This window comes from Xiphophorus maculatus, chromosome 10 (genome assembly GCF_002775205.1).
Source record: "Xiphophorus maculatus strain JP 163 A chromosome 10, X_maculatus-5.0-male, whole genome shotgun sequence".
NCBI lineage: Eukaryota > Metazoa > Chordata > Actinopteri > Cyprinodontiformes > Poeciliidae > Xiphophorus > Xiphophorus maculatus.
In genome coordinates, this window is record NC_036452.1 from 18,224,824 (window position 1) to 18,241,088 (window position 16,265).

The 16,265-nt window shown below is 39.3% G+C and overlaps 1 protein-coding gene across 3 annotated transcripts in view; it reads left to right on the forward strand.

The window, feature by feature from the left end:
* The window catches only part of ca10 (carbonic anhydrase 10), a 366,634-nt gene that overhangs the window by 316,791 nt on the left and 33,578 nt on the right, over positions 1-16,265 (forward strand). For all 3 annotated transcript variants that reach the window (XM_023341541.1, XM_023341542.1, XM_005806710.3), the window contains one exon: positions 12,098-12,283. In XM_023341541.1, coding sequence (XP_023197309.1) covers positions 12,098-12,283 — 186 coding nt within the window. The remainder of the gene's footprint in view (positions 1-12,097; positions 12,284-16,265) is intronic.

Consider the following 16,265-nt stretch of genomic DNA (forward strand, 5'->3'; position numbering starts at 1 on the left):
GTTGCTGTTTTTCCAGCAACAAAATGTGCATCTTCCTCATCCCTCCATTGTTGACGTTTCTGTCACTGCTGATACTGTCACATAGAAACAGTGGTCACTCCCCGAGACGCGTACAGGAAATAAAATTTAATTACAAAAGAAAATAGTTACACAAAGTGATTTCGATAAGTAACTGCATTCTGACTACTGGATTTGAAATAGCAACGCGTTAGATTACTCATTACTGAAAAACGTGGTCCGACGTCAGTAACTCGTTACCGACATACAGTATATATATATATTTCCATGTTAACTGTTGATTTGAAAGAGGGTGGATTTTGTTTTTATGACTGTAGCACGTGGTGTCGTACTGGATTCTTGTTCCTGGAGGTTTTCTTCCTCACAAACATTGTCACATCGTTTTAAAAAGAGAGTCCCTGGAAAAATGCCATTAAATATAACATTTCTTTCCCTACTGCCGATCTCAGGCAGAGACCTTTGGGAGTTTTGTCAGTCTCTTGTAAAAGCCACCAGGTTAAATGCTCACATTTATTTTTGATTCCACACAAGTAAAGACAGATGTGATCCAGTGAGCTAGAGAAACAGTCAAGTCAATCCTGTCATAACAGGTGTTGCCTTTTCCTGGGAAGTTATTATATATATATTTATTTTTGCAGTCTAACAGATATACCTAATATAGATGCTCTCCTTTTTACAGTATCAACTGTAGCACTTGTATACACTTCACTCTTCAGCCAGTCACTAGATTTTTGATTTATTTTTTTGCATTGTGCCTCATTTTCTGCAAACTAATCCCAGTTTTATGCTTGTTTTCCTACAAACGAAAGGGATCAAACTACTGCCTGCTGTATTCGGTCGCCGAACAGAATCGTGGGGAGCAATCCTTGAAACATTGCTGGTGAATATATAGCGGCACTGAGCAGGATCACGGAGTATCGGGCTCCTTGTCTTCTAACAGAATTGATTTGAACTGCTGCAGCTGTGCTTTTCTTCCCCACCGACTGAGCATGGCACAGCTTCTGAAAATCTTCCCACTAATGCCACAGATCTGAGCTGAATCTTTCTCATTATGTAGCATTACTGGAACTGCTTTGCTGACATTTGAGTCTGTGACTTGGCTGAGCTGCAGCCCACACAACCTTGCTTGTGTTTAATTCCTCGCTGTGTTTCTTTTGTTACAATTTTTTTTTCTTTCTATGCAACCTCACTTTGCCTTTCACATCCCCCGTGCCATTCTCATTCTCGGTAAGCGCATACATTAATGAGAGGACCAGCAATTTTGCTTGCATCAGGTCTAATATTTGTCAACTCGGATGTGCCCATGCAGTTAATGCCTGTCTTTAGAAATCTTTTTGCATTTTCTTCTGGTGGCTTTTATGTTTAAAATGTCCCATGTAATTGCAGTGCCACTGCAGTCTAATAGCTGAACACGTGTAGCAGTTAGTGGGAGACTTCATTTCCTAACAAGGAGTAATTCGCCCTATTGATCTGCAACGCTCAGACAATGATGATGTCCCCGGTGTTTTTCATTACCAGTGCACGGTGGCTATCGCTGTACCTACCTGCCTGCTCGGCAAAGTCGAGATTCATCTTTGCCGACTTGTTAATGTTCACCCAACTTATTGCCTCTACTGTCATGGCGGGCTTTGATCATCATCATCACTATCTGTTTAAGGGAGGGAACCGGCAAGCGGTTTTAGCAGGAACGTAATGGGAGTTCTCTCGGGCTGCTTGAGCAAAATGAGATGTGGTGTTTCTGGCGGCCACAGGAGACGCGGTCGGTGATGTGCACTAATCAACCCTGGAACATACAAACAATTCGCATGCCTCGCGTCGGATCACAGCACTCCAGCTGCTGTGATGTCTTCACACTGCATACCAGTGGCAACATATCTGCGAATCTGTGATCCAGGCTGGTGTCGGTGTATGAACTGTTGTGTCAGCTGGGAGGCTTGGAACGAGACAGTTGTTAACTTCAGTGCAGTTTCTGCCTTTCAGGATGTAGTTTTTATAAAAAAAATTAATATTTGTTGAAACAAACTAAGACACACGTCCAGTGATCTGTCTCATAACAAAAATGATATGAGGCAGATAATCTGTGAAAAAAAGAGTCAGAGCCAGGAGGAGGGTCTTAGCGTTGTCAATAATCCTACATGTAACGCTGCTCATCCCTCTCTTTCTTTGCTATGGTACAGCAAAGTCTGTACTGAATGCTAAGGCTAGTTAGCATTGCCACTGATGACGGTGGATAGACTGTGTTCCTGTAACGGTAAGTCGTTTCTCCGCCAGGAGTACATGAAGTTGATTGACAGCATTAAAACCTTCCTCCTGCCTCTGATTGGTTGTTTTTGGTCGAGAGCAGTGAGTGCTTGTAGAAGACTAGCTCAGAGATCAATCTCTTTTCCAATTATGTCTCTCATAATACACTTTTAACAAATTGACAGTTTTAACAAATATGTAAAAAATTACTTAAAAGTTAGATACTGCAGCTTTGAATACATACTATTGGCTGATTGCTCTATTTTTCACAGCTGTGATTGACTGTCGTGCAGCTGTATTGGGGAGGAAATTATCTTTTTAGAATGTCAATGCAAATGGAAAGCAAGTTATTTACTTTCACACTCGGATGTTGCATTGCTCTGCTCTCGAACTCAAAATAAATTAGTGGTTCCCTCTAGGAAATATCTTTCTGCAGATTTAAAGCCTCTGCCACAAATATCTTCTGGCCCTGTTAGAATCCTGCTTCTTGTGCTCAAACTCCTTCTGCTTGTGAGCAACACCAGCGCCTTCAATTTGGCGCTGGAGATTCTGCTCACGAATCTCCCTGGAGTGAACTCTGTGAGCGCAAGAGGCAAAGTCAGAAGGAAGGCAGCGAAGAGAAATTCCCTCAGATTGTGTAAAACAGCAAACAAGACGAAAGCCAAACCTGTTTTCGTACAAGGGTATAAAACATGGGGGCGACGAAAGCAAAAAATAAATGAATTATTTGAAATAAAAGGAATGATAAAACATCTAGCTGAGAAAAGCACTCTATAAAACCAGGCTAAGCACTGACTGGACGCCAGAGATTGGTATATAAAGATTTAGAAGTTAGTACATGTGGGACCAGAGGCATTTAAGTGGAGCAGAAGTGTTATCAGACAATTGCTGCCAGAACTGACAGTAGTCCAGACAGTGAGTAAAAGTCTTCAGAAACGGCACGCAACAGATAAATTTGCATGATCCGCATTAGTACTGATGCCTAGGGCAAGAATCTTTAGGCAATGTTGTTATATTTAAGGCAGTGGTTCTTAACCTTTTATGAGGTACCGAACCCATCAGTTTCATATGCGCATTCACCGAACCCTTCTTTAGTGATAAATAAAATAAAAACTTTTTCCAAATTCAAGACATATGTATATGTTTTTTTGCTGGTGCACAAAATGAGCAATGCATGAACGTCACTTTGCTCAAAGAATAAAACCATGAACTCACAGCAAATTGCAGTATTACTTTATTCTGGCCCCCAAAAAATATTTCGGCCCCATAAAAGAATTTCAGCCCCCAAAAATATGTTTTTACTATTTTACTAATTAAAAATAAATTTGGATTTTTTCACAGAATTAAAAAAATGTTCTTAATTTTTTTAAAATTTAATTTGTTTTTTGTCGTTTTGAATCCACAAAAGACTTTTTGGGGGCCCGGATAAAGTATTGCACAAATGACATACCTGCAAATCAGTGTGACTTCTGCTGTTTGTCTTTGGGAGACCAGTTCAGAGAGGCGTGGCTTCGCCTTGGCAATTGCATCGTCAGAGCAAAGTCTGTTCATTTTCTTCTTTTTTTGCTCGACATATTTAGTATGGATTAAAATATTAAGAAAGAAACCATGCAACGTACAACTACGACAGCCGTTGAATACTGCGCGCACAAAATTTTCCGCAGCACTGATTGGCCAAGCAATGTAACATGATCCTCTGCAGCAAGTGATGGCCAAGCGGGGCGTGTCATCACGACTTTACACAAGTGTATCTTTTCCTTTGCGGCAGAGGCTCCACCGAACCCAGGTTAAGAACCACTGATTTAAGGCAAACTAAAGGCCTAATTGGTGCAAAATTGCCTTTGTGTGTATGTTATAGGTGAATTGCATCTTTACTGCTCACATACATTATGTGTTTCTATTTTCACAAGGACTTTGCATAGACATCCATTAACTTTTCTTTCATTGTGCTAAACCCGACACTTACCACAACACTAACCAATGCCAATATGTGACTAACCATAAACTCAATTCACACCATAGTCCTAAACAAAACCTATAACCCTAAAACAGGACTTGTTCTTTTGGGACCCGGGATCTGGGCCTCACAATGGGCCACTATTTAATAGAAAAAAATTAACTTTCTGAGGTAAGAAATGCTGAAACATAGACACCCCCCCACCCCCCAACACACACACACACACGCCCACGCCCCATCCATTTTTGCACCTGTTTTTAAAGGAAACATCCCAAGTCCAACCTTAACGAAGCATCATGTATAACTTGGATTCACCCCCAATTAGAGGAATGTTAAAATGTCAGGGAGAATTACATACACTTTTTAACATGTAATAAAATGGTATTATTCAGTTCAAAGTACCCCAAAAAAGCGAGTTCTGCTCAGAAGAGCTTTAACTACATTTATGTGCAACGCCGCATTGTGACACCTGCCGCAGAGATGCAAGAGAGACTGATATATGCCTCATTTTCTCCTTTTCTTAGGGATATTAAACCCTTTTTTTAAGATTTGCCAACCATTCTGGCAAGATGAGAAACAGTGTGACAGTAACTAAAGGGCCTAAATGTTATGTTGAGATTAGTTAACCTGTCCTGTGTTTACCAATTTAGTCACTGAAGCTTCATAAATCTTATCTTCAGGGCCTAAAATTCAAATGTTATTTTTGGCTTGTTGTGTTTACTCTGGAGATAATGGAGGATGGTATTTTTTGTTGTTGTTGCTTTTGTTTTAATAAGTTGTACTTTACACCGGGTAAATGATTTTGAGTCAATCTAAATGAACCCATGTGGTTCAAAGTTCTTTGAAACGCGCTCGGTGTTAGAACATTTAGTTCTAAGAGTTCTATGGGGAAAAAAATGCCAGCATACAGTAAAGTTTTAATTATCAGCTGGAGAAAGAAAAAATGTAACTGTTAGGTTTGGGACATGAGCCGACCTCTGAAGCCACATGTTTCCAGAGCATTTCCGTCACTGAATATGTAATATTTCTGTTTCATAAAGCCTTCGCAGGAAGTCCCTTTTTCATGATTTAGACGTGGGTGACTTTTATGTTTGCGTTCCTGCAGACTGTATTGAGACTGATAGGATAATGTCATTGCAGGCTAGACTAGACTGTACAGGAAGTTATGTATAATGCATGCAGTCTGCTGAGGAGATTGTGGTTATAGACTTTGGCAGAGAGAGAGAAAGTGGTTCTGTGATATCAATTTTTTAGCTACCTTTGAGAGACTCCTTTTTTTCCTTTTTTTTTTAAAGCGAAAAATGTGATGCCCAGTTTAGAGATGAGAGGGAATTGCAGCTTTTTAAAGACAGGTCATCCATCCTTCCAGCCAGCCAGCCAACCATCCATTCATGAAATTATACCAAAAAGACGAGGTTAATCACAATAAATTCATGATTCAATATGGGAGGCAATCACATTTTCACATATTGCATATTGGGTTGGTTTGGATAGCACCCCCCCCCCCCCCCCCCCCAACACTTCCCTGTGTATCCTTCACAAATGTTGTGAGGTTCTCTTCGCTGGAATGTTGTACTTGCTTAATGCCAAAAATGTCCTCCCTTCTTCTAACAAATTAATTAGATTTTCGATGACAGCCGCCTGCTGCCAAAAGTCCTTATGCAAAATATTAAAACCTTGGCTACAAGTGCTTATGTAGCTATAACTTAAAATTGCGACTCACTAAATTTACAAAGTCTAAAAGCATGCTTAAAGAAAAATGGTTTTAGTATAAGTCTACAACTTAGCAAAATGTGGAAAAAGCGAAGCAGGATGTATTCCCTCTTGATGCTTTCCATAACAAACAATATTAGGTACATTTTATGAAGCCATTGCCAACCTAAAAAAAAATAAATATGAAAATTAAAACCTTTTTCTGTAGCCTTTCTTGGTCTCCTCTTGCGTTGTTGTAGATGGAGGAAGTACAGTTTGTGTTTCATTTGTCGCTGCATCAGCACACGAAACGAAATGATGACAATAAAATAACTTGGCAAACATAAACCTTGAATGTTAAAAACGAGTTCAAAACAATGTTTCGTTCAAATGCTAAAGCACACAGAGGTGTTGACACAAGCGTCCTCATTAAAGCAAAACAAAGAGGAGTAGGCAATTTGTGTCAAAAAAAAAAGTCATACTTGTATTTTATTATTAATGTGTCTTAGTAACAATTGACATTTAGAAAACCATAAATTAGCAACTTTTTGGTTGCTTGCTGTTGCAATCTGGTATCGCCATATCATTATGTTGTATAATTCATACACCCAGATATTTATTAAAGGAATTCATAAGGCAAATGCAAGGAGATAAATAAGTCCAGAAAAGGTGCTGAGTCCAGATACAGCAGCACTGAAGACCACAGGCACAAGCTTTCCTACATCTATGATGTATGCCTGGTTCTTCGCAGTATAAATAAGGTAGACACACATTGTATATAGAATTTATTAAATACACCGTCTTTCTGTTGTCATTCAATTAAAAAAGTTGTCTCTGCCTCTTTCTGTAACAGTTTCCGGACGATAATGGAGTTCTTCGCTTGCCGTTGAGAGACAGAAGAGCCTCAGTTTCAGGCGTGCAATTGCTAGAATTTAAATAATGTGCTGATTATTCCAATATTCTCAACAAAAGACAGTGCAAAGAGCACAGCGGAGCATTTCCTAACGTTGTTTGCGAGTCATTAGCATAAAAACGGTATAATCAGTGTGGCGGTGTAATGCCGGGACATGAGTTTGAGAGCTGGGAATGTTGTTTTTGTCAATTGTCATGCAAGCGTGTGATTCAGACGCCGGTGTACAAGCAACACACGGACCTGTGTTTGTCTGACAGGCTGGATTTGTATTTGATGAATAGAGCACAAAAGCCAGTGATTTTCGCAAATACATTCAGCACACAATGTGAAAACATTAACAACAAAAACTGCTGCAAAATAATTAGGTTACTACTAACATGAGTGCTGAGACTCCAAATAAGGACGAGGCTGATTGAGATGTAGTACTTTTGCTTCGCTTGCGACCGTTCCAGCATATCTGCTGTGACTAATAATTGCCTTTGCGGGGGGGAAAAAAAAACGTGGCTAAACAAAGTTTAAGTCAAGTCATATTCATTAATTCACCAAGCATGGCTGCGACCAGCTGGCTAAATATAGTCAAATGTGATCTTTTAGCCCCAACAGTGATGCTTTAAATTTCACTTTAATTGTAAGGGATTTTTATGAGTTCAATCTCTCTTCTGAAATTGCTTTTGTGCTCCAGCGGAGTTTTGTTTGCATCTTCAATCACCAAATAATCATTTACATATCCAAGATTGCGTTGCACACAATAGGCTGCAGGAGGGAAGTGCTCCCCGGAGCAGCAGAGTCGCCCCCGTAACGTCGCTCTGCGCTCGGCAGCTATAGGTAGCCGTACCTTTCCAGGAGATTATTGATCCCCGGGAGGTGTGGGCGGCCAATTAGGAAAAAGTGCAGCTTTCCCCCCCGAAACGCATTCTTGTAGCGGCCGTTCCACATGTCAGTTTCTCTGTTGTACACTAAGTGCATTTACTCTCAATGCCTTTGTATTGTTGAATACTCTTTCCCGTTTGTTAGCTGTCCTGCCTAACAGGACCTCTCCTACTAAACAACATGCAAGCTGGGAAAATAATTTCCCCATCGACACTAGATCACATCTCTGATGTATGTTTTCCTGCTTAACATTCCTGTGATGGTTAGTCGTGGATTACAGAAGAGTAAGCGGTCTCTCATTTTACATTGCTGTCTTAAAACTTAATTGTTTCAGTGCTGATGTGTATACAGCGTAATTATCTCCAGTCCACTGATGGTCATTGTCGGGGGGGTTGGCGTATAATTAAGCTGCAGTAAAGCGGACCTTTTACTCCATCGTTTGGTGGTATGTTTTGAGGATTACTGAAAACAAGATATGATGGTTAAGTCCTCGTTTGTTTTCATGTCAGGGAATTTCAAAGTGAGTTGCTTTGGTGTTTATCTTGCTTGGTTCTACAGCGCCTGATGCTAAATCCCTCAGGTCAGAGAGCGAGACTTGGTATAATGGAGACTGGATTACATACACATTAAAAAATGTGTTTGTTGGCTACTATATTTAGCAGTTATTTTTTTTAGAAAAGCCAAATTGCCAAAAATCTGTTCTTATTTTCTCTAATTAGTGTAGATTTTCCAGGCAGCCTAGAGACTGTAAAGTTTGGGAATGTATGGACTTTTCAGGTGTCCTATGTAACTTCATGACATAAAATAATACAATACAGTCCGCAGCAGGAGAACTTACCTTCCATCACCTTCTACAAAACTCGTCGTTGCACATGTCACAACAATGACATGCAGTTTGCATCCATCCAGAAGAAAAATCTAAATATATATCGCAACTGTAGAGTGAAGTTTAAAAAAATGCTAACATTTAATTTCCCTTTTCCCTTTTTAATCTGAACATTCCAATAATTTATATGTAAAAATGACCATTACTTTTGGTTTGCTACGTCTCTATTTGACTGGACACATTGATCACTTTGGGTTTGCTTTTGTTGTTGTTTTAATTGACACAATCATCATTGTGCCACTTTTTGCTTTCGATTTAGCCAAAGTTTGGTGAGCTTAGCTCACCTTGAGGTCTTCACATACCTCTCTGTGTCTGTGGATGAAAGTCGCTAACACACTAAAGACAAGCGACGGCCTTTCCACAGAGAGAAATATTGTTTTGTCACTAACGCCGTTCTCCGGTTTGGCAGATATGTCGCAGAAGAGATGCTTATTGGCAAAGTGGTATGCAGAACACCATAACCAAGGGCCTGAAACACTCTTAAAAAACAAGCATGGTAGACAATTAGATCTCTGTAGGACATCCAGACCCATACCGACAAGCACGGCTAACAAGCCGAACAGTATGGGCCACAGAGTAGATCCCAAACATGCTAGTAGCTTCCGAAAAAAAATTGATCAATACATCGAGTGATCTAGAGACCGTTTACTCTACCCTGGACCTCCCAGTTCTCTGGTGGCTCATCCAACTGGATGTGGAAGATCACAGGGCTACAGAGGGACAATGAAGCTACTTTGCTGCTAGTTAATCCGTGTTTAACAGCTGGTAAATGCTGAACTGTGTTCACAAATTATTTGCCTGGTGAATTTCCTTGGTTGGATGCCCACAGTAAAACCTGTCCGTCACTGGCTCTACAAAACCAGACGGCTGATGTTGAACACAAACCGCTGCAGAAAGACGTCAAAACATTGAGTTGTTGTTTTTATTCATCATTCCTACAAAAAAAAATCTTGCTATAATTATGCATTCCAAATTAGCTTTTTTTTTTTTTTTTGTCAGCGGTGAATCACTGTGGCAGCAAATCAGAGCTTTCACAATCAGATGTTATGTAACGCATTTGGAGTTTCATAGTGGAATATTAATGCCTTCTCTTCTCTCTTCTGGAGTTCTTCAATTTCTAGCCTGCTCGACATTTCGTCACCGAGGATTTGGAAAACAAAAACACTAACCACTTCTTCTGCCTGGTGAATAATGGCCTCAAAGAAAAGAACAAAAAGAGAGAGAGAAGGAGAAAGCAGGCTGTGAGAGAGAGAGATTAGGTTTTCTTGGTCTTTTCAGAGGTCTCACCTCGCTCCTTTTAATTCACCGGGGAACATAAAAAGGCTCAGTCTTCTCTACCTCTGCTGCGTCTGCCTCGTCGGGAACTAAACTCGGCACACCTTTCTCCTCCTGCGCACGGCACTTATCTCTCTTTGCATCACTCCCTCTTACTCTCACTTCATCCTTTCAGACCATTGATTTTTCACAGCATCTATAAAATATTTACAAAGTGTGGGCAGACTTCTTTTTCTAGGACTTTAAAGAAGGGAAGGAGAGATCATTTTTGAAAGGCAACGGCACAAGGAGAGAAGGAACAGAGGGGGAGGAAAAGCAAATGGATGGAAGGAGGCAGATAAGGGCATTGGAAGTCCACCCAAAGTTGCTGCTTGAATAGCAATGTTTCCCCCACCCTGAACCTGCCGATGATTATGAATAAATAAAAATACATACTGTACTGATGAATATCGCTTGTGATGTATTGATTGGGATTGGGGGGGGGGGTTGTTGTTTTTAAAAAAAAAAAATTAATTTACTAGTTCACAAGCTCAAAGCTTGGTACTGCTCCTATATAACTCTGAAGATGCGAAATCAAGTAAGAAAAGTTCACAAAAAGGTCACATAGACGACGCATTATCGCTACACTGCAAAAACACAAAACCTTACAAAGTATTTTTCTTCTAGTTTCTAGTGCAAATATTTTATTACACTTAAAATAAGACCAACTAACTAAAACGTAACTTTTTAGCAAGATATAGAGGCTTGTTTTCAGTAAATAAGACCTTAATATTGATGAAATAGTACTAGTTCTATTGGCAAGAAAACCCCAACTTAAAACATGGGAAAAATATCTTTTTTATAAGTTAAATCCGCCAATGGAACCAGTACTTTGTCATCAATATTAAGAAATTATTTACCTGGAAATCTTGCTAAAAGTTACCTGTAATTTAGTTTTGGCTTATTTCACGTTTGCTAAGATATTTGCACTAGAAACTAGACCAAAAGCACTGGGTAAGATTTTGTGTTTCTGCAGTGTATGAACAAACAGAGTGGGATTTGCCTCTCTGCTGAAGTTCTCAGTAAGAAAATGTTTTGCATATGTGACCACCATCATTTAGGAAGCAGCATTTAATCTCCAAAAATATTTTAGTGAGCTTTTAGTTTGGGTGCACTTTAAAATTTCGCTGCCGAGTTTGTGACATTCAAAACCGCCATCCATCTATTTGTTAACGTAACTCCACCAGCTCAAGCTGCTTGGTTCTGCCCACCTGTTTATTCTCATTTTAAACGCAGCATTTCACTCAGAAATATACATTTCTACCCAAAGCCCAACGGGGGGCATGTAAGGCTGGGTTTTAAAAGGTGGAAATACCAAGTAGTCATTCCTCACCAGAACATAAAAGTAGTTTTGCATTCTTGAGTTTCAGATAGGAGAAAATCAACCAAATGGTCTGAAAAGCAGACATTACCACACCATATTTCTTTAAAAAAACACACAAAAAAACAGGTGTAACAAACAACTGCTTGACCCCAAAAAATAACTGGTTTGATAAGTTTGCAAACTTAAACCTGTGTAAAATACCCACCGATATGGACATATTCAAAAAAAGTGGAACATTATTGAAAAGTTTATTTATTTCAGTAACTTCATTCACTAAGTGAAACAAGTTGTATAAATGGATTATACATGCCGATGTTTTCAAGACTTCATTTCTGTTTTTAATTATGAAGATTTCTTTTTATGCTGACAGACAATAAAATGATTAGAATATTACGTCAGACAAATGCAATCATTTATTTTCAATGGCAACACATTTCCATTTACTGAATGCCTTCAGATTAAGCTTAGGCAGGAAATATTTATAAAATTAAATTAGTTTTGATATTAGATGGAGAAACGGCAAGTGGGTCTAAATATAAAGAAATTGTGCTCATTTATGTTGATCTTTAAAGAGTCTTCTATGGGCCTGATGAGATATTGTAATACTGTTCGATTATCATGTCCTCTCTGTATTGCACAACATCATTCATGTGCTTCGTTGCAAATTGGATCAAATCAAATTGCATTTGAAAGCTAAATTGTGTCTAGGTTTTGCTTTTTCCAGAAGAAAGATGCACAACTCCAAAATGCGCCACAGAAAATATTAACTCCTTCATTTTTATTTTGACGTTTTATTTTTACCGTTCTACTGTGGGCATTATTATAAAGGAATGTCGTTGTGCTAGCCTTGTGATCCGTGTCCCTGAATTTGTTTTACCCCAGGTGGGAGGGACCATGTACAACACGGGCCGCCACGTCTCTCTGCGACTGGACAAGGAGCATCTGGTTAACATCTCCGGGGGCCCGATGACCTACAGCCATCGTCTGGAGGAGATACGACTTCACTTCGGCAGCGAGGACGGCCAGGGCTCTGAACACTTGCTGAACGGACAGGCCTTCTCTGGAGAGGTGTGTGTGGATTCAAAAATGTTGAGCAGTCATTGACTTGCGTATCGAACAGACCTGGGAAACGATGAATCATTTCAAATGAGTTCTGTTACACAAGAAACTGTGGCCAGTAGTGATTGGCAAGAATATTCCAGAAAAATCAAGTGAGACTCACTAGGAAATGTTTAGCAGAAATAGTTGTCCCCTTTTCCAATCCATCAGTGGATAGCTTTAAATTTCATAAAAAGTTGGTCATAAAGCCACCACACAAGAATGAACAATGTACTATATAGGGCGCAACATTATGGTCACTAAGCAAGTAAATAAGTTAGGCATTAGGTGAACATTTTCTTCTTAAAGTTGTTGTGTTAGAAGCAGAAAGAAGGGAAATTATTTTTTTTAAAACATGACAAAGTTCATCCTACATTGCAGTATGACGCTTGTAGAGCTGCATAACCACTGCAAATGCTCTAAAAATTGTAACAATGGGCTGAGCAATGGATAAAAGGAAGAACTTTGATTATGCAAGTTGTTGTGCTGGAATACTGGAGACAGAGATGAAGGTAAATGTAAGGTGACTCCCCTACTTACTCTATTTGTAAAACTGCAAATATACGAATGTATTTTTGGCAGAAATGAAATGGTTTCTGGTTGAACAATGATGCCACTAGCTGAGCTGAAGGATGCGTCTGAATCAACTCATCTACTTTAATTCTAACCATAACCCTAAGAAAATTACAATTAACCCTAGCCAGCTGTGAGAAGGAAAGAACTGAAAAAGGAAGACTGGGAAGAAAATTGGAAGAAGAAATGAACCATATAGAAGCATAAAAAAACACCCCAAAATGACTTCCAACAGCTCGTAGATATTTCTTTCTTTTTATGTCAAGTAAGTGGTATTGACCAATAGCCATTGTGTGTCAATGGCATCACTACTGAGATAAAAGCTGCAGTCAGACAGTGGAAAGGAGTACATAATCACCGTACAATTTTGAGTCTCTTTTTTTTTTTAAACAGAAACATTTTCCTATAAAGATCAAGACGATGTTTTATCTGTTTTCAGCTGGGTTTCCTGAACCTTCAGTCTGCCATTTAAAGTGAAGTGGATGCAATTATATGACCTGGATATCTTGCCATAAGTGACAAATTCATGTATTCTTCTCTCTTGAAAAAAAAAATTATTTTTGAAGGGAATAACCTAGCGTTCCACAATAAACTCGCAATGGCTCAAATTTATAAAAACAGAATTGCGGTTGTGGAGTCCGGACCCAAGTGAAGTTACTTTGCAAGCTCACAAACCCTCCAATTTGACTAAATGAAAACATTTCTGCAGAGAAGAGCCAAATACTCGACTATCTGCCAGTCATTATAATTGCTTCATGCCAGCTGTTGACACCAAGAGTGGCACAACCCGTTATTAGGTGTAGGGAATAATTACTTTTTCAACACAGGCCGAGGTCGGTTAGGATTACTCGTGTTATCTCTGCTTTTCACTTTTTTTTTTTCCTGTCTCTTTTTTTGTTTTTTGACCTGGAAAATTAAAGCGTGAAAAAAATCATGGTACAAGCAGAATAAAATGTATAAGGCAGCAAAGACTTTTTTCGCAGCACTCTTCTGTGATCGTAATTGTCCGTGACTGAATGCATTCCACGTTTTGTTTTGTTTTTTCTTCTTTTTTTTTGTTTGTTTTGTTTTGTTTTGTTCTCTTGCGCTCAAGCCTCTGTGGAAGTTACAGTTCATGGTCCATTTTATTCATCCGCCAGGCCTGGTTCTACCACACTCCTCGCAATTTCATGTAATTTTCGTCGACTCTAAATGATAAGGGCAGCCCCTCTGTGCAGTAACTTGAATTACCACCAGTGAAGTCAAGTTGAATCGAATGCAGAGAGGCCATTAGAGAGCCAAGGAGTGTTGTGCTGAGTTGATAACAGCAACAGCACAGCAAGGTGTCATTTAGAGTTGGCTGGGGGTTTACTAAACACGCTGCGGTGAAACCAGCGGTTCTTTCTGTACCAATTCCACACACCTTCATGGTTTGATGATGAAACCCTTAGGGAGAGGTCGAAAAGTCTTTAATATTAATGTGGTAACTACGGTGTAGATTTATATTTGCTGTACTGGTGTTTGACAACAAAACTCTTGTTTTGTTTTGTTGTTTTTTTTTATTGGTCCTTTGTATGATCAACCAAACACCAGAGAGGGTCGTGGCAAAAATAATAAGTTCAGGTGTAAAAATTCTCAACAGTAGTTTTCTTATGCGGCGCTCCAGCCCCCTTTTTAACATGTAAATTTAGCTGCTCGTTTGAATATTATTTTTAAGTTCTGTTCACAGAGATTAAAACTGAATAATTTATGTTCACAGTTCACAACTTAAAAGTTCGCAACTTAAAAATTCTGAGCCACATTCGTGTGTCCTAACGTGCTTATCAGTTTTTCACAAGATTTTGCCTTCTAAAAGAACTTCCTCAAGGTTGGTGGATCACACCGTCTGTCATGTTATTCATGTCGTCACTTAGCAATTACAATCTGCAGTCATACTTGCATTCACATACCTCTATGGCCACATTCAAAGAATGACTCGTTTCTGTCTTTCTCCCAGGAAATTTATATTTTTTGGATTTTTTAAAATTTTTTTACATTTTTTACATTATTTTTTTACACAATATCCACAAACATTTATGTAAATTATTGGAATTTCCTGTGATTAATTGAAAATATTGTTCGAAAGCATCTTGAAAACCAAGGAACACAAGGTGAAACGGGGTTACTATACAAAATATTATCCATAGCCTTAGACATCTCACTAAGCCACTGTTGCAACATACAGTGGAAACCTTGGTATCAAGTGAAAATCGGACACCTTGATTTTCTTCAAATATTTTGCACATGCGATGAGAAAAATTACACAAATGGACGGATTTTCCGTGAACAATTTGGAGTCAATTTCCACAGAAAAATCTTCTAGGTGAATCTGCAAATACTGAATTGCAAATAGGCAGGCGTCCACTGCACTTACACCCAGACACATTAAACACTGTGTAGTCCTGGATACACACAAACACAGGTGAACATACAGGCCAAGCAAAGGTGGCATTATTTGGGTAAAACAAATCTGGAAGAAAAGCTTAAAAAAGATCCCAGTCCATGTTGCAGCGTATGTTGACAGGTCATCTATTAGTTTTACACCCCACTTCTCTGACATTAATGGACGAGACAAAAAAAGAAAGAAAAAAAAAGCCATTAAGAAGTACCATTTGCAGTTTGCACAAACCATGTAGAGAACAGTAGTTTTTTAAAATGCCAAATTTTTGGTTAAAGAAAAAAAAAGAAGGAAACTGAATATCCTGAACACGCCATGTCCGTGGCTAAACATGGAACCGGTGCCATAACAAAGAAGAGGACATTGCGAGCCACAGGAAACCATGAGTCAGGGTCAGCAGATGCAGAGCCACAGTCGCTACAGACCTCCAAACTTCATGCGGCACTTAGATTAGTTCAAAATCTACGCAAAGAGAGCTGCAAGAGTTATTTTTTGAAAATGATTGTCATGGCTATGCTACTTCATCTAAGCCCCACACCACCAGGTGCAACACAAAAGATTGGATGCAGTGGTGTAAATCGTTCCGCCAATGGAGTCTACAGCAGTGGAGATTGTTGTTCTCCAGAGTGATGAATTATGCCTCTCTTTCTGACAATCCAATTAATGAGTCTGGGTTTGGCAGTCACCAAGAGAGCGGCGCTTGCCTGATTGCACTACGTCAAGTGTAAAGTTTGGTGCAGAGGAGATTGGGGGTTTGGAGCTGTTTTTCAGGTGCTGGTCTTGTCGTCTTAGTTTCAGTGAACTCTTCTCTTTCAAGTAAATCTTAATACTTCAGTTTTAGAACATATTTCGGACAATTTCATGCCCCCTACTTCCTTGGAACAGTGTGGGGAGGCCCCGTTTCTGTTCCAACAGGACTGCTGAGTAGAACGCAAAGCAAAGTCTGTGTGCTTGAGCCATTTG